This window comes from Panthera onca, chromosome A1 (genome assembly GCF_046562875.1).
Source record: "Panthera onca isolate mPanOnc1 chromosome A1, mPanOnc1 haplotype 2, whole genome shotgun sequence".
In the NCBI taxonomy this organism is placed as follows: Eukaryota; Metazoa; Chordata; class Mammalia; order Carnivora; family Felidae; genus Panthera; species Panthera onca.
Genome location: NC_138339.1, coordinates 80,933,213 through 80,956,091, shown reverse-complemented (window position 1 = coordinate 80,956,091; position 22,879 = coordinate 80,933,213). Strand labels below are relative to the sequence as shown.

At 37.4% G+C, this 22,879-nt stretch overlaps 1 protein-coding gene across 5 annotated transcripts in view; it reads left to right on the top strand.

The window, feature by feature from the left end:
- The window catches only part of CAST (calpastatin), a 108,284-nt gene that overhangs the window by 15,956 nt on the left and 69,449 nt on the right, over positions 1-22,879 (top strand). For all 5 annotated transcript variants that reach the window (XM_060635334.3, XM_060635333.3, XM_081796446.1 and 2 more), the window contains exon 3: positions 17,194-17,265. In XM_060635334.3, coding sequence (XP_060491317.2) covers positions 17,194-17,265 — 72 coding nt within the window. The remainder of the gene's footprint in view (positions 1-17,193; positions 17,266-22,879) is intronic.

Below are 22,879 nucleotides of genomic sequence, written 5' to 3'. Positions count from 1 at the left end.
GTATTAGGCATTATTTTAGCCTTTGTATTCAGTTATAACACCATGTGCGATTTGGATATGTTATCTATCCTGCCTACCATCCATGATTGGTTACCATTCTCTTTCCTTCTCAAAATTACCAGAGAAAGATTTCCTCAAACTAATCCTTTCTCCCAAATATTTTCTTACCACTGCTCTTTTGAACAAGAAGTGAAATCCAGAAGCTTAGTTTGGGTTTTGGTAATCCATTTTCAGACTAGTATATACTTCCAAAGGTTAAACAACATGTCCCTAAGCATATGCAAACATGTAGGCTAGGCTTCTACAGACAAACCCAGGCCTTTGAAACAAAGTCAGTTTGAAAGTGTGCTTTCTATGCTTAAGGATACTTCTCTGCATTTGTTTTCTTTCTCCCTTTATCACTTTGATGCATTTTTTTTGGAGGTGCAAGAAAAAGGGTACATAGGAGGACTTTGGGAAGATATAACCAGGAGCAAAATGATTAGGGTTAGGTAAGAACCACTGTTATATTGTCATATGTAAAAATACCTAGGGATGAATGCTCTGTGTGAATTTTAGAGCTCTTTCTCTCCTGCAATCATAAATGGTTTTTACTTGGTTGGAATTTGACCCCTACATAGCCACTAAGTTATCCTAAGAAGTTGGCAGCAATTTTAACAGAATCTTACAACCAAAAAATCATTTGTCGTGTTGCGTTTCCAATACAGATGCTTGAGACTGGACTAGAGTAAGTGTCTAGAACATATTCACTTACTTCTTTATACCAGTCATTATGAACTGGCTAAGAGCTCCTCAAATGTAAAGGAGTTACAAAACTAAAAGTTGAATGGATTAATTAACCAAAGGTAAAATGACTAGAGCAGGAAAAGGAAAAATGGGAAAACTTAACATGAGCCCCTTTAAAAACACTGGAACAAAGAAGCCTTTCCAAACCTGCAGTCAAATCTATGTATAGTATTTGACTAACACATCTGGCCACACTGGGGGAGTATGATCATTTGTGCAACATATGTCAGTGAAGGCCTGAGGAATGGAATTTAAAGCATAAGATGGGCACAATCTTTTAGAGCCAATTATAAGAACCCAAATTTAATAATAGATATATTTTTATGGGTACAAAGGGAGGTATAAACAGGATAGAAATCGTGCCTTAGAGGAAAAGATATGTGGGATTCTTTTCTCAGTATTTACCTTTCCTCCTTCTAAAATGCATAAAGTATTAAATGACTCCCAGCATTTTTTACACTGTTCCTCTTAATGAAATTAGTCTTTTTTTTAATCACAAAGACAATGTGTACTTGTGAAAAACAGCGTTACGTAGTCTACCACTTATTTATAAGTATTGGTATAAAATTTTCTGTGTATTCTTAAATTAATGTGATAATGTTGCATGTTCATACTTAATATATGATTTGCTGATTTTAGCAACTTTTTAATACAGCTAAAACATAATCATTGAAGAAAATTGAGAAAATACTGAAGAGGATTTTTTTAAGTTTATTTATTCCAAGAGAAAGAGCACATGAGCAGGGGAGGAACAGAGAGAGAGGGAGGGAGAGAGAGAACCCCAAACAGCCTCCCCACTTTGAGCATGGACCCCAGTGTGGAGCTTAAACTCACAAACCATGAGGTTATGACCTGAGCCGAGATCTAGAGCAGACACTTAAATGACTAATCCACCCAGATGCTCCAAGAAAATAGTGAAGACTTTAAAGAAAAAATACCATCATCTACCATTCTAGCACCTACAGACATGGCCACTACTTCCATCTTGGCGTATATCCCTATATGATTTTTCTCTGTGTATATATTATGTTTAAGCAGAGATAACAATGAAAATCATTAGTAGGGCCTAGAAAAGGATAAATAATGTGCTTTGTGAGAGATCAATTTTTTCTAGTTAAAAAGAGTCGTCATCGTGTAGGTTTTAAGAAAATCATTATTCAGGTATCTTGGCATTTTATTAGGGCATTTAACCTAGTCTTTATGTAGTGCTTTGTTTTTGAGGGAGCAACACCTTTAAAAAGTCTTCGGGGACAGTGTTCTCACAAGCAAGTGATTTAGCTGTTGTTAGCAAATTCTGGAAGAGTAGTACAGCATATATTGTTTTAAGGGATTATCGGTCATGACAAAAAAATCCATGATAATTGTGGGGAGTTGACTGTGGCTGCACAAGCTCATGTCCCAGTGCCAAGAAAGAGGCAAAGTCAAAGTGCCCCGAGCTCAATCCTACCTGGCTCAGTGGGAGAGCCATACTCCAGCAGCCAGCCCAGAATCCAACTGCGGCTGATTTGGCAGGTTAAAAACTCTCTAAGGGAAGCTCCAGAAATTCTCTTGGACTGCAGTTTCCTCATTTTCGTTTTTAGTTCTAAATTTCAATTCATGTCTTCATTGACTGGAATATTTTTAAACATAATTTTTTCAGGGAGGGAGCACGAATGGTGATTTTCTGAACATGCTTTTGTGCTGGCTTCACACAAGAAATAAATACAAAATTGTACAACATCCTTGGTGAGCAATTCTGTTCCCTCAAAATTCTATACATGTTGCTCCAAGATTGTCTGGCTTTCTGTGCTGTAGAGATGTGTGGGGAAGCCTAATTTTAACTTATTTTTAGAAATTCTTTTTTTCCTGTCTTAGTGCATATACAATTTTGTTGTTGTCCTTACAATTTAAAAAAAATTGCCAGGATGTATGTATTTATCTGTTTCTCTTTATTAATTTTTTTCCTGGGAATGTCTTATTTAATTATTGCTTTTATTTTGGTTTAGCCCTCATGGCAATAAAAATCATTATCTTATTGATTTCTAACTATGGGATGGGACAGGATGCAAAATCTTTTGTCTATTATATATTGCAGAGCCTTTCCCATTAAAAAAGGAAGAAAGTTTGGTAGTTAATTAAGCTTAGTAGCTGTTTTGTTTAAAAAACAACACCATACTATATGTAGCACCCAGAACATATGCCAATAGCTATAAAGTAGAGACCTTATGCATCATCATTCAATGAATTGTTTTATCAGAAGCTAAGGATACACTTTTAATAAATAATATGAAAATAACGTGCTTTTAAATCAAGCATCTGTGATATACAAATTGTTATGTCATTGGATAGGGAAAGGCTAGTAAAAAACAGTAAGTACTTTGCCTTTATAAGTGGGCACATAAATGTATCAACATTGTATCATATAGTGATAGTATGCCTTTCATTATTGTGCTTTGAATTTATGAGCCTAATTATCGAAGACCTTAGGTCTCACAAAAATTGTCTCTGAAAAGTTGTACCTTATAGCATATGGAATTGCAATCAAATGTTAACAAAATATCAAAGGAATTGAATGGAAGGTAAATTTACTGGCTTCAGAGTAAATCATAAGTCCTGGAAACCTGATGGACAATTGATTAAATATTATTCCTGAAATATACTGTTTTAAATTATATGTTTGTTTTCATTCTTCTCTTTAGATTTTATTAGCTTCTCAAAGATAATGGCATGACTGATTGAAAAGGGACAATAACCTGAAATCATGCTCATAGCAAAATAACCAGTTTCATCTGAGGGCTGCAAATGTATGATTCTTGTCATAAAGTCAGCAACATTTTATCATACAAAAATGTGCATCATAGCTTATTTTTATTTTAAATTTTATATATTTTGTAATATATATTATATATAATAATATATATTATATATTATATTTTATATATTTTATTATTTTATATTTTATTTTATATTTATTTTATTATTTTAAAAACAGTTCATTTGTGAAAGCAAAACCTAAAGGAAAGTTGATGTCATCAAGTCTTTTATGTTTCAGTCAGCATTATTACAGAATGCTTAGTAAATGTATAGAGCAGTGTGTTAGTATCATAAAAAATTTTTAAAAACTCTATTCCTAATTTTTGTTTTGTTTTTACCAATTACTTCAGGTGACTCTTATGTCACTGGTCTTCTGAGTACATTTTGAGTTACACTGAAATAATTCTTTTTTTTTTTTAATTATTATTATTTTTTTTTTAAGAGAGAGAGAGTGTGTAAGCAGGGGAGGGGCAGAGGGAGAAAGAGAGAGAGAGAATCCCAAGCAGGCTCCACTCCTAGTGGGGAGCCCACCACAGGGCTCAGTCTCACTCCTGTGAGATCATAATCTGAGCCAAAATCAAGAGTCAGGAGCTTAACCAACTGAGCCACCCAGGTGCCCCAAGATAATTCTTATAGAGTGCATAGCACAGTGCTTGGCACACATAAGCATTTGTTTCTTGTTTTCTGTTTCCTTCCTTCCTTCCTTCCTTCCTTCCTTCCTTCCTTCCTTCCTTCTTTCCTTCCTTCTTTCCTCCCTCCCTTTCTTTCTTTCTTTCTTTCTTTCTTTCTTTCTTTCTTTCTTTTTTTTCTTTGTAGATAATCTTTCCACCCTGGCCCTTGGACCTACTGTTCTCTGTCATGTTCTGGAGATAGCGTGACTGAAGCACATTAAGAGTGCTGAAGTTTCTAAGAGTCATTGAATCATGTGGGTGCCTTTGGTTGGAGCAAGTACTAACCGTGTTTTTCTCTAATTTTCATAGGACCTTGTCTAGGGAGCTATTCCTTCTCTCTTTTCCTCTTTGTTTAATGATTCCTTTAGATTACATATTAGTTCAGTCTTCTTCATCATAAACTGTTTCAAAATATATCCTTTGAAATTGCTCAAGCTCCCATTTTATCTTCCTTTCTAACCCTCAGTGCCAAAATTCTTGTTTGAAATCATTGAAGAAAAGAGTGTCCAGAGAAAGAGGAGAGAAACCAAAAGCAGATGTTGATAAATGCCTGTGTTGGGGGGGAAGGGGGGTAGGAAGGAGAAATCAGTGAACAGGTCAAAGAAAAAGCAATTAATAGGTAGGGGGACCTGGGTGTTGCAGTGTCATTAATGGGAAGACTGGAAAAAGGGTCTAGGCTGGTAATTGCAGAATTATGGGGGCTGTGGAAAGACCCTGGATTGGAGATGGGGATATTGTTGGAGCTGTCTCTTTTATGATTGGGAGGGTGCTGAGTAAGTGGAGATTCTGCACTGATGACTCTTCAATGTACATGGATTTATGTAATGAACATCAGTAAAGCAAAAAAAGTTGAAATCAGTGTTCACTTATACAAAAAGAGTTAAGTGTGGCCTAGATGCATCACATGTTACAGATTTCTTGGATTGTTTGCCAGTTGTTTATAGGTAAATAGATTCACTTGTTAATTGAGTAGTATAAGTAAGAAAGACAATATTTGGAAAGAACTCAGGAGTGAATTCTAAACATATGTTTATCTTAATCATTAGGACATCAGGCTTTTTGGTTGGTTATTTACATTAAGGTTAGCATCCCTGGATTCTTTCTTTTGTAAATCAAGTCAGTCCATTCCTACATAGTCTAATTGGAGCTCAAGAGCAGAATTTTTGGACTTAAGTACATTCCAGAGATATAGCACTCTGAAATCTGCAGATGCAACTTTGAAGAAAAACATTTCTTTTATAGGAAATTGATAGTTCAAGTACTTTTATATTCACATTCCAATTTTGGTTTCACTTAGTACTTGGGTTAACCATTGCTTCATTGAATGTAATTTTGTGACTGGCTTTTTTTGTGCTTTCTTAAAAGATGGGTAGACTCTGGAAAATCTGAAACCAAGCATCTATTCCACTGAATAATGAAAGCTAAATAGGAAGCTGAATGACTAATGGATTTTAAAATAGTGCATTTAGAAGATAATGAAGGTTCTTAGGACCAGCTATAGGGACAAGAGTTTGCAGAGATACATGTTAGGTGTAGTGGTATTGGCCTGAATGCTAAAAACATAGTTCAGGGGACACCCAGTGGTTAAAAGGAGGAAATTCTTTGCTATGGTAATGTTCAAAAAGTGATGGGATAAAATATTTCTAGCTTTAGCAATGATGATACATTGTTGATTTTGTCTTTCTAAATTAGCATGTTAGGGGTGTCTGTGTGTGTATTTTAAGAAGGAGGCTTGATTTTGACTTCTTATATAAATTTTCTTCAAATATTTGAAAACTTCAAAATTATGAAATTGTAAATCTATATGATTAAACTCTTCCTTTAACAAAAACATAAATGGTGTTTTAAAATGGAAAATAACTGAGAGCCTTGAATAAGAAAAACAATTCATCCTTTTTTATCTAGAAATTCCCAGTCTGAGAATTTGTTTCAAGTGCATAATCAGAGGTGTACATGATGGCACAAGGATCTTCATCACTGTATTTATAATAATGACAAACTGGGAGAGAAACAAACATACAGCAGTAATGAATTGGTGAAGTTACCACACAGATGTAGTAACTGAGGTATCTTGAACACCATGCTTCAAAGAACATTTAGTGAAGAAAAGTGTTTATGTTAGGTTAAAAAAAAAGATGAAGGAATTACAATTTCACTTATATACTGTATTTATAACATGGTGCATATTTTTTTTATTTACACAAGAATAGAAAAATAACTGAAAGTAGCTGTTTTGATTGACAGGAATTTGAGTAATTTACATTTCTTTTTTCTACTTTTTATTCTAAATGTATTTTTGTAATCAGAAGGAAAAGAATAAAGATCATCAGGTTATAGAAGAATAATGAAAGTGTTTTTAACAGTGATTGGAACTAAATCTGTGCATATGTCTGCTTACACATTAAAGAGAGAAGTATTTTAGATGTGAGCCTTTTTTCTTTGGAACGCCTTAGAGATCCAGCAGCTGCTACTGTGTGTGTGTGTGTGTGTGTGTGTGTGTGTGTGTGTGTGTGTGTGTTTATGTACAGGGACAAGCAAATGTGCATGTTTGACTAGAAGTGTCTCTCTTACATATGGACAGAGAATTAGGTAGCTTAGAGGGCAAGGATTCACAATTATTTTCAGTTCATAGTCCCTCTGGAATCTGATGAAAACTGATCTTTTCCTCTGAAAAGTACATACATATGTGTGTACAAAACATACTCCCAAAATGTGACATACAGTTTAAGGACATTTAGAGGTACACGCCATCCCCAGCCCTGAAGGGGCAATCTTGTTGAGTAGATATATTTAGGAGGTACCATCCAATAATATTTCCCAGTTAGCTTGTTGTCTGTAATTCCACCATTAGCAACTTACTTAACCTTTGAGTTAAACATTGCTTTCTCCTGGATCCTCTTTTAAATTCTGAGTATTCCTAGGAGAGATAATATATCAATTATTAACACCTTAGTGAGAAGTATTTTGACAAGAGAAGATTGGTAAGGGTAGTTGAGAACTAGAGAGCATTTGATAATAATAGCTAACACAAATATAGGCATTGTACACACACGTACATGCACCCCTCTTATAATAATCTCATTCTCCTGGTGAGGAAATTGAGGGAAAGCTTGATTAAATAACTTGTCCAAGGTTACACAGGTATTTGGTAGTGAAGTCCGGAATTGACTCAGTTTACAGAGTCAGGGCTTTTAACTACTATCTTGATAATATTCATAAAATTACCTATTTTAAGAATTCTGTCTATTTGGGGCACCTGGATGGCTCAGTCATTTAAGCACCCAACTTTGGCTCAGGTCATGATCTCACTGTTTGTGAGCTGGAGCCCCACATCGGGCTCTGAGCTGACAGCTCGGAGCCTGGAGCCTGCTTCAGATTCTGTGTCTCCCTTTCTCTCTGTCCCTCCCCCGTACATGCTCTGTCTCTCAAAACTGAATAAAAAGTTTGAAAAAAATAAAAAGAAGAAGAATTCTATCTAAGGCTAACACCATAGACTTTCTTACTACTGTTGTCAATTTTTGTAAATCTTTCCTTCTTTCCTCCTTGTGTTGTACCCTCTTTTCATTCAAGAAGTTTATAAAGTAAGATTAAGTCATTCCACAGGAATAAAAGGCACAGCATAGGGAATACAGCCAATGATACTGTAATAGCGTGTATGACAGATGGTAGTTGCACTTGTGATGAGCACAACATAACACTTGGAATTGTTGAATCACTATGTTGTACACGTGAAACTAATGTAACGTTGTGTGTCAACTATACTTTACTAAAAAAATAAATTAAAAAAGGAAGATTAAATCATTCCTATTTCCTTGAATCTGAAATGAAGAAAGTGCATTCTCTCTCCATAGGGTCAGAAATGCAACATGGAGGAAAGCTGGGTCACAGCAGACAGAGTCAGGAAAAGGCTAGCATTTGGGCTGCCTAGCAAGACAGCCACCCAGGACTAGAAAGACTTGAGTTGACTTGGTGATGATGAGTAGGTACTGAGTGGTTAGAAAATAAATACACTCAATGAAGTGCAACTACCATAGTCTGTGTTATTAAGACCATTGTGCATGAGGCATTTCCCTCAGTAAGTGAATTTCTATGCAATGAGTTAATGGTAAGATTTATTCATTATGACTTATTTATCACTGTTTCCCAGGGGCTAATATATCCTATGTATTTTATTGCATTTGTGGTAGCATACATTTATACTTCTTTTGGTAATAAAGGCAACTTGTATTTATTTGTAGACTATTTACAACCATGGTATAAAGGATCATTTGTAGATAACAGTCAAGCTTTATAATTGGTACTGTTGGGGGATATGCCTACCCTTTCGAAAGACAATTATTTTCTAGATACTATTTTCTGATAAAGCATGTGTTTTTGGGGCGCCTGGGTGGCTCAGTCGGTTGAGCATCCGACTTCGGCTCAGGTCATGATCTCGCGGTCTATGAGTTCGAACCCCATGTCGGGCTCTGTGCTGACAGCTCAGAGCCTGGAGCCTGCTTTGGATTCTTTGTCCCCCCTCTCTTTCTGCCCCTCCCCCACTCATGCTCTGCCTCTCTCTGTCTCAGAAATAAACGTTAAAAAAAAAAAAAGCGTGTGTTTTCATGTGGAAACACAATATTTCTTGTCATTTTATAGGGTAACTATTAAGTAATGGAACTGATTTGTTAACAAATATGTCAAAACATATATTTTAATGAGAGTTTTTATCCTGAAAACTACTACATTTCATAAAGTCTTAAGAAACCATTGATCTAAAAATGCACTGATTGAAAAATGCTAAGAAAGAAAAGAAAAACTATAAATTAATCTCTGACCATAGATTTTCTGTACTTATTTTTTTTATTGAAGTATAATTGATGTACAGTGTTTTATGTTTCAGGTGTACAATATGATTCAATAATTTTATACATTATTCATTGATCATCACAATAAGTGTACTCTTAATCCCTTTATCTATGTCACCCATGCCCCCACCCACCTCCCCTCTTATACTATTTTTAAGAAGCATCTGGGGGCACCTAGGTGGCTCAGTTGGTTATGTATCTGGCTTCAGCTCAGGTCATGATCTCACATATCATGAGTTTGAACCCCGCATTGGGCTCTGTGCTGACAGCTAGGAGCCTGAAGCCTGCTTCAGATTTGTGCCTCCCTCTCTCTCTGCCCCTCCCCTGCTCATGGTCTGTCTCTCTGTCTCTCTCTCTCTCTCTTAAAAATAAATGAACATTAAAAAAAATTATAAAAAAAAAGAAACATCTGTATGCAAGAGGTATGGAAAAGGAAAGAAAATGGTGACTTCCTATCAATAAAATGAAATCCAGTGGTAACCTGAAAATTTATATAGTTAAGCTACTTTCCATTGTTCAAATAATGTTGATATTAATTCTACTTTTACATTCAGAACACAAAAGCATTTCATCTTCCATCAATATTTTTTTTCACTAAAATCATTTGTTAATCCAGTTCAGTAGCTTTCTCATATTTACCATATATGAATCTGATTAGTTTTTTGGTAGGTTCAAAAACTTAAATCTCCTTTGAGAGCATAAATTTGTTTTGCATCCAAGGATAATCAAATAATGTGTTGCAGTTTCTGAAAAAAGTTCAACAAAGAGTTTCACAAATATCTTGAGAAATTATTTGAGCATGCCAGCAGCCACATTGAACCTTTGAGGATTTCAATACTCGTTTAATGCAAAAGTTCTTGTATATCTGTGTGCTCAAAAATTTTGTGACCTATAATGTCTGACTCTTAAAGGCTGTACTCTTAAGGGCTCCCCAAAGAATATTTGCCATTATTTTGGTAGAAAGGTAGGCTAGCTCCATTTTCTTGCTCTTTGGATGGAGAAGAGAATCACTGGTTTTGTGGCTGCAGGAACTCTAACCAACTCCCTGGAAGAGAAAGACATCATGTCAGCTGGGACAGGAGACAGAACTCTTGCCCCACATGTAGATTTTGTCATCACTGGAAGTCTTTGAGGGATGGGCATCTAAAAACCAACTTGCCCCTTTGTTCATACCCTATTTATTCATCATTCTTACTTGGATTTGTTAAGCTTCATGGATTGGTGGGTTCATCACATTTGGAAATGATCTGGTCATTATCTCTTCATATATTTTGGTTTGTCTCCATCTCTCTCCTCTTCTTTGGAGGCTGCAATTATACACATATTAGCTGCTTGAAGTTGTCCCACAGCTCACTGATCCTCTCTTCCCTAGCCTCTAGTCTTTACTCACTGTTTTGTTTTGGGTAGTTTCTATCGCTATGTGTCCATGTTCACTAATTGTTTCTTTTGTGATATCTCATCAGTTCTTAATCCCGGTGTATTTTTCATTTCAGACATTGTATTTTATATGTTTAGAAGTTTGATTTGGGTGGCTTTTAAGAAAATACTTTTCATGTCTCTCCTTAACTTACTTTTAAAAAGCTTTTTATTTTGAAATAGATTCTCAGGAAGTTGTGAAGATAGTGTGAGAGGTCCCCTGTACCCTTCATACAGTTTTCCCATTGGTTACATCTTACGTAATTATAGTATAATATCAAAAGTAGGAAATTGACATTGGAACATGTGTATATAAGTTCTATACCACTTTATTACATGTATGGATTTGGGTAGCCAGCACTGCAATCAAGATACTATGCTTTTTGAACATTATATTTTCCTACCCATGGAAAATAAAGTTGTATTTTTCTGCTTCTATGCATGCCGTGTAATTTTTTATCAGATACCAAATAGATGTGAATTTCATCCTGTTGGGTGCTTGTTTGTTGAGCTGTGTTCTGGGACACAGTTCAGTTACCTGGAAATAACTTAAGGTTTGCTTTTAAGCTGTTTGGCTGGCCCAGAGCAGCCTTTAGAAGAGGACTAATTTATCCTTCTTTAGACTCTGCCAATGTTTCTGACTGCTGGGGACATACTCTATTCCTGGTCTGTGTGAGCTCTAGGGATTATACCTCTGCTCCTTCTGGGTGTTCTTTACCCAGACTTCAGGTTCCCACATGGCATGCACATGCATGCAGATCTCTGGGGCTCTCTCTTGCAGCTCTCTTTCTGGTGCTCTCCCTGTGAACCTCTTGAGCCCCCTTGGTCTGTGGAGCTCCCAGTTCTACCTCCTGAACCCATAGAGACTGATGGTTTCTGCCTAGGTTCCTTTTCCACGTTCCACATTCCGCGTTCCACGTTCAGGCAGCCTGGGAACTCTCCAGACAGAACGCTGGAACAGCCCTAGGGCTCCCCTCTCTTGTTTCCCATATAGGGAACATCATGCTGCCTGGTGTCCAGAGTTTGAGGACCACTGTTTCATTTAATTCTCTGGCAGTTTTTTAGTTGTTCAAAGTAGGAACACTCCTCACCTTGGAATCTAAATTTCCTTACATTTTTTAATCTAAATTTCCTTATGTACAAACTTAATAAATATAAAAGGGAGACAAACTTATACTTGAAAGGAGATGTGGCCCAACTTACAAACTGAAATTCCTTCATTTACTAGAAAGGTGTGTGTTTGTTTTGTTTTTAAGAAGGAGGCTTTTTAGCATTAGCCCTGTTAAGTAGTCCTGGGCTCCTCTTAGCCAGCATTTACTGAGTAATCTTGGTATGCCTGCCTAGGGGCTAGATGTATCACATTTATACTTCCATGTAATCCCCAGAGCTCACCCAGGCCTAGGAATACAATGTATTCCCACCAGTCAGAGTCACTGGGTAGAGCTCTCAGAAGGGTGCCATCTCTGTTTGGAAAAAAAGAAAAATTAGTCCTACTTTGAAGGCTGCTTTTGTCCAACCTAACAAAGCTTAAAAGCAAACCCGAAAAGGATCAAAGTGTTTCCAAATAACTTAATCGTGTCCATTGTTAGAATCATGGCTAGACCTAAGAAAAAACCACTTTTTTTAATCCAATGGAAAAAAAAAATGTTTTTTTCTGATTGTATAAGTGATAAAAGCTGACAGAAAATTCACAGCAGCCACTGAGTTAAAACCAGGTCCAGTGGTATTGCCTTGAGGAGATCAGCCTATTCCACCGCGACTTGATCAAGAACTTTGAGTCTCTCTAGAGCAGGGATTTGCAACCTGTGGGCCACTCCTCAGACCATTCTTCATCTCCTTTGATCCTCACAATCTCTGTCTTAGATATGGGTATGGTTATTCTTTTTTTCAGATGAGAAAAATAGTGCTTAGAAATGTTCACGAATTTGTCCACAGTCTCAACGGGCATTTGGTGGAGCCAGGATTCTTGCCATGCATATCAAAAGATAGAGCCTTTATTCTAGGGAACGTGGCACCTTTCTTTGTGCTCACTAAAGTCTCAGGGCAACATGAGGCTTCACTCAGGGCCTTTCCTGAGATTTTAGGAGATTGTGACATAACAGCTCTTTGCTTGGCTCTTAGAACTTCATTGTTACTTTGAAAACAGTTTTTAAGACTTGAGTTCTGATTCATTCAATAAAATTTTTTATTGGGAATTACCACAGGCGTACAAAAAAAAAGGTATATAATTCATTCTTTTCATACCTTCCTGCAGCTGCAGACAGAATTGCTCTCATCTGTGTATTCTTCACTGAACTTCTCTGCTCAAGCATGGGGTTCCTCTTTTATGGGTCTCATGGCTAGCTGGCCGACTTTTGGAGGTAGGAGAGGCTGCTTAAAGTCGGTGTGGATTCATGGTCCATGGAAACAGGGCCTCATGACTGCGTTCATGACTGCAGGAGAGATCACACACTTTTCTCTGTAAATTCCCCAGACTTGGTGTCCTGGAGTTTGAGTCTAGTGGAGGAAAATAAGGCACGGAGTATCGTACTTCTGTCCCTGTTGATCATTAGGACTGAGGGCCTGGCATGCTCGACTGCAAGGGGCCAGTGACTCAGCCAGGCCTGTGACCTGACATTAGGGATGAGGGGCAGTCTCTTCCTGCCAGTTTCCTTTCTATAAAACTTAAGTTAAACAAAGAAGTGCTCATAAATATTACAAAGGGTGTGATTGGTTCGCAAGGAGAAATCTGCCTGATGGCTTTTAGTCTATGGGTTTATGGAAATGAAAAAAAATTAACTCAAAATCTCAATTACTATAGTATTGGCATCCTCATTTAATGTCTTAATCTTTTAAAGACTAGAGCATTTCTGTATGTTAGGACAAGTGCAGAGTCATAGCCAAGTGAGCTTGTTTAGAGAGTTTCTGCTTTCCATGAGTGGATGGATTCTCTTCTGTCTGAGGGTAGATCCTGCCCTATCACCAGTTAGTGAATATGCAGACCTAACCAGGTGGGAGAGGTGTTCAGGCCAGAGTGTGATTTCTAAGGACCGGTGCTGATGGTAAGGTGATGGGAAAGTGAGGGTAAAGAAGATACCTGCAAAACTAAGCACAAGGTGAGGTGAAGCCAGAGGACTTTGAGAACTTTTCAGCTGGAGATAAGGGAGGACTCAGGAGGGCTAGATGGTTACCAGAGAAGATCAGGAAGCAGGCTGAAGCTGGAAGAAACTGATGATCTCAAACATACCTGACTCTAGTGTCATCCTAAATCTCTATCACTTCAGTTTAAGTATCTTCATCCAACATCCTATTTCATCTCATACCAAATATGCCTGTGCCTGCCATTTGCTCTAACTTCTTTCAGTTTCTCCAACTTGCCAAGCCCATTCCTATCTTAGGGCCTTTGCACATGATACTCTGTCTACCTAGAATGCCTCCTCTCCCACATCCCTTATTTCCATGATTGGGTTATTTGTAGTCAGATCTCAATCAAATGTCATTTCTTTGTGTATCCCATCTGGAACAATTCTCAGCCAGTCATTTGCTGTTACGTTACCCTATTTTACTGTGTTTACAGCAGGCATCACTCACTGAAATCATTTTGTTTTTTGTTGACTTATTTAGAGTCTGATTGCTCCTACTGGAATGTAAGCACTATGAGAGCAGGAGTTTTTTTTTTTTTTTCTGCTTAATTGGTCATTACATCTCCACTGCTTAGAATAGGAACAGGCTCATAGCCAGGGTTCAGTAAATGCCTGTCCAATGAGTGAATGAATGAAGGGATGCATGAAGTCAGACACAATTGAACAAAGACTGCCAAGACTTATATACAGCCCAAAACATCTGTAATTAAATGTTGGTTACTAACCTGAGAATGAGGAGTCTGATCTGGTTTATGTGTACATTTCTAAGCTTTTGTATTGTGTTTTAAGAAACTGATATAAGGGCTTAATAAATATTAGATTTAGTCCTTTGTAGATTAGGTTATATAGGGTCAGAAGGTAAGGCAAGCTTTGGAGTGACAGTTCCTACCCACAGGAAAGCCAAGAGATCCTCATTTGAGTTAATAGTTATTGAATTTAATAAATGAAAATAAAAAGTAAATCTTGAGTTCATATGAAGGGAAAACAGAAATCAGCAAATATATCAAGTTTAAATAGTTATTTTTTTTAACTTAATAGTTTTATAACTCAGCCAAAAACCAAGTTTTTTTTTAATTCTCTTGGGCAAATTCTCGCTGACGCATTAAAGTGGAATTCATTTACAGATGAGGCAGGGTCTGGCATGCATGGACGGGGGCTTTGACTTAGTGGATAGGAGCTGTTGCTAGGGCAGGATTAGAACATGACCTTCCTTGATTATAGTTGAGACCAAAGGCTAATAGCTGGAGTGCGGGGCAGCTATGGCCCACAGGACAGCGGCCTGATCTTTCTGGGCTTCAGTCTCCTCACTGGGAAGTGAGGAGGTTGAAATGAGTAATGGGATTAAAACCAATACCCCATTGCTGTATTCTTGTCTTTATTTCTTAGGTCTGGTACCTTACACTGAATCCATGAATACACTATGGCCATCAGAAGCTATTTGTCAATACACTTTATATTTTGAAGAGACTTGCAACCTGGATAAAATTGAGGCCATCCCCTCTTTTCACCATCTCCCATACCACACTCACAACACTAGCTCTTTAGCAGCCTCTTTTATTTCTGTCATTTTTATCTAAGATTCTTTTCTCCCCTTGGCCGATGGTACTGCATGTGTGCTTGGGAGAGACTATTTAGTCCGCAGGCCATGCCTGGGATCCTGGGACTCCTGCAAATGCCTGTGAGGCCCCTCAGATGCCATTTCATGAACACAAGTCCACCCTGTTGCCTCAGTGACTTTCCTGAAGTGCTTGAGTGTGGTCAGCCAGTGGATTCAGAAACATGATACTTTGAGGACAACAAGCTAGGTTTTGACTTTTCTGCTTCCTAAGGTAATATTTAACCTGCAGGAAGAAGTGGCTTCAGCTCAAGAGTCCGTGACAGGCATTTAAAAAAAAAAAGTAAGCCGTATGAATCTTGCTAAATGTTAACAAATTAAAACACATTGCTTTCAATTATGTATGTATGTATTTACATATTTATTTTGAGAGAGAGGGAGAGAGAGCAGGGGAAGGGCAGAGAGAGAGGGAGAGAGAATCCCAAGCAGGCTTCATGCTGCCAGCACAGAGCCTGATGTAGGGCTTGAACTCACCAACCATGAGACCATGACCTGAAGCAAAATCAAGAGTTGGATGTTTAACCAACTGAGCCACCCAAGCTCCCCTCAATTATATGTTTTTAAAATTTTTACCATATAGACATACAACTTTTTAATATATTATGTATCAGCATTATTGCCCTTCCTATATTCAATGCTTATAGTACATTATTCACATTTTATAGATGTTGGAGGATAATTGATTTGACATTATAAAACTGGATAGTTTACAAGCTTGCCTCTTTGAAATATGGATATTTGTAAGAGATATATCAAGGCCTTGTTGAGAAAGAAGCTGTGTATTTTACCTTTCCTTTTTTCTCCCCTCCATTTAATGTTCTTTTTCAGTTAAAATAGTATAGTTTTGTAAGAAAATACAAAAAAGCACAAAGAAGAATATTTTAAAAAATTGCTCTTAACTGCACCATCAGAAAATAACCTCATATGAACTTCAGTGATCATGCTATACATACTATTTTATAAGCTGACTTTTCTTTATATAAAATATGAATAACGTTTTCATTTAATGAAATGTTCTTCTAAACATGATTTTTAATAACTGCATGATATTTCATCCTGTAGCTGTCTATAACAGACTTCTATTGTGGGAGGCAGTACAGATAGGTAAGAGAACAGGGTCTGAAGCAGACGTCCTATTTCTGACTAGCTGTGACCATCGCTGAGTTATGTGTTTATCCCATTCCTCAGTCTCCTCACCCACAAAATGAGGATAAAAATAGGACCAGCATTATACCGTTTCCTGCGAAAATTAAGTAGGTTATGACACATGGTACTTAAAACACTTAGAGCACTTACAGTAATGCTCTAAATAGATACTCTTACTGAAGTATTATTACTCTATTTTTATCTATAATTCTATTATTCTAATAGAATAATTGCCTGGCACATGGTAAGTACTCAATAAATATTCATTATTATTACCTATATTGCTTTCAGCTTTTTGATCTAATAATACTGTGAATATATTTGAAGAAAAAAGGCTTTTGCTTTCTCTTCTTACTTCCCTAAGATAAACTTTTAGAAGTAGAATTCTGTCTTTGCGACTTATTGCTAAATCACCCTCTGTAGAGGTTGTGCTAGCATGCACTGTCTATAGTGCTGTAAGAAAGAAAGCCACCCACTCCACAGCGAGTGATGTTGTTTCCAGAAGCGCTTCATGGTGGAAATGGCAACTTCCCATGAGGATCTTTGTAGTTCTCCAGAATCATTGACTATTGAATAATTGGGATTTATTCAGCTTCCTCTTCCTTTTCAGTGTTTATATAGTCTTCAGACAAAGATGAACAATTTAAAAACATTAAACATGTTTAATTTTTGTGTGCTTAGTATATTAGTCTGAAGTTTGCTTAAGAAGATATTTGTATTGATATGAAAATTTAACTTGTCTACATTGTTAGGATGGTTTACCCCAGTGAAACTAAAATATATACTTTCTTATTTTTAAGAAAAAAGCAACAAGCCTTGGGAGCAGTCAGCCTTCCAGAACCCATGCTGGTGGAACAGCCCGGGCCACCAAGGTCAGTCATTTCCTGAGCATGAAAAGACTCCTGCTCTACAACAGGTCTATCATTAGTGGGTGGAGGCTGTAGAGAAGGCAAATAGTACTTGTATATCATGGTAAGTTTTGAACAAAGTATCGTTTCTAAGCTGGGGGTGAGGAGGAGAATGTAATTTCTTAATAATGGTTTGAACAATTTAAAACCTAGTAAAATCATTGATTCTACAATTTTTCTTGGCATATAATAAGTGTTCAGTAAATATTCTTATCATAATATCTATAGATAATATTGGACTTTTACACATAATGTAAGTATAAATATAGCACTTTCACTTCTTCAGAAAATAATTCAGATTCTCTTGATGAGCATTAGCCACACTAGGCTCTCTGCTAAATGCTCTGTGTAAATACCTCATGTATTCTTTTATTAATGTTGTAATTATTATTCCTTTATATCTGAGGGAGTCAGGGCCCAGAGAGGTTAAGCATCCTTGATAAGATTGCAAAGCCAGTAGGATAGAACAAGGGTTCAAACCCAGGTTTCCTGTTCAGACAAGGTCCTTGACACCGCTGGACATCAGAAGCTCTAATGGAGCATTCTTTGGTAATATAGCACTTGAGAGCTTTGCAACTTATAAAAATTACTGAAACAACACATTTAAAGACAAAAAACTACAATTTTAATTAGTAGTTTTCAACATTTAAATAGTTTTGTTCAGCCCATTTCAACTTGTGATCTTCCAGTATGTCTGAGATCATCAAAAACATTATTTCGGGGCTATCTATACAACTACTTATTTTTTTAAAAAATTATTTTGAATGTTTATTTTTGAGAGACAGAGGGGGGACACAGAATCAGAAGTAGGCTCCAGGCTCTGAACTGTCAGCACAGAGCCCAATGGCAGGGCTTGAACCCACAAACTGCGAGATCATGACCTAGGCCGAAGTTGGACGCTAAACCAACTGAGCCACCCAGCCGCCACTATTTATTTATTTTTAAATGTTTATATATTTATTTTGAGAGGGAGGGGCAGTGGGAGAGGGAGAGGGAGAAACCCAAGCAGGCTCCATGCTCAGGATGGAGCCTGACACAGGGCTCCATCCCATGACCATGGGATCATGACCTGAAGCCTAAATCAAGAGTCAGACACTCAACCTCCTGAGCCACCCAGGTGCCCCTACACAACTATTTTAAATAAGCATTTTTCCTTTAAAACTAGTCTCTTTTCTATTGAGGTCTGAATACTTTCTCATATAGGTTACTTGGCTTGGTTAAGAGTTAATGTTTTAAATGCTTTTTGGAGCCCCAGCTGCTCTCCAGGCCCTTAAAAGGTGCCCAAAACAAAATCCAGCTGAGAAATGAGAAGAAGCTGGCCACAGAGTTGAACAGATTCAGGAGCACAGTCTCAGTGCTAACTATGGGTAAGAGGACTTCTGCACAGCAAAACAAACCCAAGTTGCCTCTTTGCCACTTACTCTTAGCAAGTTTACCTATCTCCAGTGAGCTTCAGTTTCTTCATGTATAAAATGGGGATAGGACTTCTTTGGACAGATCTGCCAAGAGGCTTCAATGTAATAAAATATTTAAAACACATAGCCCTCAGCCTGGCATTTTGTAGGTGCTGGGGAAAATGTATGTCAGCTGTGACTACTCCTGTTAGCCTCACACTCTTGTTTGAATGTCTAAAACTAAAAAAGATGTGCCACTGACACCTGGGAAGCTTGGTACATTAAGCGTCTGACTCTCGATTTTGGCTCAAGTCATGATCTCACCTTCGGTGAAATCAACCACCTTGTTTGGCTGCGAGTTGTGAGTGTGCAGATTGTCCCTCTCTCTCTGTTTGGGATTCTCTCTCCCTCGGTCTCTGCCCCTCCCCTGCTTGCTCTCACTCTCTCTCTCTCAAAATAAATAAACAAATATATATATATATATATATATATATATATATAAAGATTTGCTATATATGTCCTGTCTTTTATAGAGTTGCAACCTTTATTTAACTTCTGCTTAAATTATGCCTCCACACATGAGAAGCCTCAGTAGAAAACCCCACCCCTATGAGATTTGGTGGATGAAGTGGAGATGGTTTCTAAAATTTGGGATTATCTAAACTCTTGGTGGGGAGGTGTTTAGTAGATTGTGGAAATTCACACCTAGTCACTCATTCAGAATTCTGTAAAGAATTTTGGCATCTGCCCCAAACCCTGCTGTGTCTCAGAAAGTTGAGGGAGGGAGTGTAGCTGGGAGGTGGAGGCATTTTAGCCACATATTTAGTGTTTATTTAATGTCAAACTTGACATTCTTTCCTTAGCTTCTAAGACATTGTCCTCTTTGTCCTCTCTCCTGTTGCACTTTCCTGACTTGCTTTGCTTCAGCAGTTTCCTGAATATTAGTTTCCCCAGAGTTTTATTCTTCACTCCTTTCTTTCTCATATCTTTAACATTTATAGATTATTGGAAAATTATATATATATGTATATATATATACACATATACATACATATATACATACATATATATGTATATATATATTTTCATATATATATATATGAAAATATATATATTTTGCTTTGATGCCCAATTGAAAGGGCTTTAACTCAGCCACATCATCACTTTTTAAAAAAAAGGTCATTCCCATGTATCATTTAGAAAAGCTGGCATAATAGCATTTGTGATCACTTGAAGCCTTTTATTATAAATTAATTATAATAACACACACAGGCAACATAGTATTACCCTGACAGATGAGATGACAAAATAGTAGATATAATTGGCAGGGAGAATTAGTTTTGGTTTTCTTGATTCTTGATATACTGAACTTGAAAGTTAAAATAAGTGATAATTTCACCATTATAAAGAAAACTTTATAGCCCATCTTAAAAGTTAAATATTTAATCTGAAACTCATCATAAACTGTGTGATCTAGAATGGATACCATGTATTGCAGAACTATTTTACGAGGGTTCTTACAAAATGAGTAATTATGTACACAAATAGTATCACTGCCATGCAGTTCTGGGCTTGGAAGATCCAAAGCACTTAAATGACATAGACCTTTCTAACTCCAAATAATATTATAAGAAGTTTAGCACTTAAAATTCGATTTTTGGTAAATTAATAATGAGGACTAATGAAGTTGCAGAAATTATTTATGCTCTTAGTAACGCCAGTATGAAAATAGTTGTGATTTGTAATCAGTCATGCAACTATTGCTGGACGAGTTCTCAGGCAGCATGGATAGTAACCATGTCCTTGTTCAGGTGAAGAAACTTGCTTTAGGAATGTGTCTGCAGTAGGATCACCTGGGTGGCTCAGTCGGTTAAGTGTCTGATTTCCACTCAGGTCATGATCTCGTGGTTCATGAGTCTGAGCCCCGATCCAGCTCTGTGCTGACAGCTCAGAGCCTGGAGCCTGCTTTGGATTCTGTGTGTGTCTCTCTCCTTCTCTCTCTGCCCCTCCCCTGCTCATACTCTGTCTCTCTCTCAAAAATAAATAAACATTAAAAAAAAAAAAAAAGGAATGTGTCTGTAGTAGATTACAGCTATTAAGAAGATATATTGGCTGAGGTTATTAGTTTCAACTGGACTCCACTCTATTTCAAACCAAAAAGGGATTTCTTAAGGATTGGTGGGTAGCTCGTAGAGATCCCAAGGACTCCAGCGGAAGGAATCTAAATCTTCACAGCCAAGAACCATGCCCAGGCTCATCTTGGGTGCTTCTTGTGCTACCACCACAGCTCAGCACCTATCGCATTTAGGACCAGATGCCAGAAACTCTGCCAGTGCTAATCTTGAAGACTAATAGGCCTTGTCATACACAGATTTCTTGGTAGGCAGTGGTCTCTTCACATTGTTCACTTCCAGCCTCATTCTTTTATGGCATATGTGATTGACCAGCGTAAGTCATGTGCCTCAACTCTGCTACAAGGGACCCTGGGGATGTGAGTGCTCTGGATTCTGGTTTGGGAAGGTACATATTGAGTAGGTAGGTGGGAAATTTATAAATACGTAGTGAGGGTTTTCAAAGGTGTGGCCAGCTGCCAACTGACAAACATCTACTACAGAAAGGAAAACAGGAGAACTGAACCATGATATGTTGTTCAGCTATATTAGAGGGGAGAAAAAAAAAACATAAAAGGGGCTCCTGGGTGGCTCAGTCAGTTCAGCACCCGACTCTTGTTTTTGGCTCACATCACAATCCCAGGGTTGTGGGATTGAGCCCTGCATCTGGCTCTACAACTGTGCATGGAGCCTGCTTGGGATATTCTCTCTCTCTGCCCTTCTCCCCTGCTCTCTGTCTCTCTCTCTCTCTCTCTCTAAAACAGTCAAATGACGATAGAAACATTTCCTCCAGCTACAGGAGAGATTTGTGAAGGAATAAGCACCCATCAAAGAATTCTTTTGTGATTTTGCTTCTGGTTTTGCCATAAATAGCTGTGTTGGCATTAAATAGCCCTCTTCTCAGCTGCTAATTTTCTCATCCATAAGATTAGTGAGAGGCTGGAAAAACTATGTGTATTCTGGCATTCAGTGTCAGCCTCACCCCACAGTACCCTTGGACCATATGTAGTTTGGGAGATGACTCTGTGTGTTAATAAGTAGGCAAACATGTTTATTTTAATAGTTATGCATGTATTTTAATGTGCTACAAGATAAACTAGCACTTCAAACTCATGATCCCAAGGATAGTTTTGATTAAGACAGGCTAAAGGTTAAAAAAGTAAATCTATTTTTTTAAATATTAAGTAAATATAATATAGCCAATTACAAATATTATAGGCAATGCACAAGTAACCATTTGGAAAACAAGATTCAGAGGAGTAATTGTCATATTTTAATATTCATATTGAATCAGTGGGTTTTTTATTGAAATGAGATTCTGATTCAAGAAGTCTGCAGTGAGGCTGAAATTCTGTTTTTCTAACAAGCTCCTAGTTGCTGCTGCCGCTGGTCTGGCAACCACACTTTGAGTAGCGAGGACGCTGAATTGTTCTGATTGTGGGCAGTTTAGACTGCCTGTACCTTAGATTACATAAACATTGCTTGGAGAATCTGGTTTAAACACAGATTCTCAGGTACCCAGTCAAGAATTCTGATTCAAAGGGGTAGGGTGAGGCCCAGGATTTTATTTAGTTAATACTTACCCCCAGATGTTTCAGATGCAAAGGATCTGAGGACCACACTGGGAGAAAGGATGAATCTCAGGGATTGGGGCAGCCAAAGCACATCAGGAAATAATGTCCCTCTTCATTTCTAAGAAAAGGAGCCTCTTTCTGTATGTACTGTAGTATAAGACTCTCTGAAAAATTTATCTCATAACATGTAATAACTTATCTGCATTCTTCAGTCATAAAGGATCCCTCACCTCCGTTGAGGGAGATGTGCTAACCCTGGGGCTATGTTACCCAGGATGCATCCCTTTTGGGGTGTGGCCCAAATAAGTCATCCTGTGCTGTTTTTGTCATAGGAGGAAATGAATGTTAGTGAAACCTAGATGAGCTGAGGTTTTGTTTAAAAATTTTTTAAAGGAAAGAAATTACTAATAATAAAAAAAAGGAATTTTTAAGCTGTATTTTCATTGGGAATAATTTTAAGGACAGGGTCTTCTGTTGAGGGAATTATAAAATATTAGAG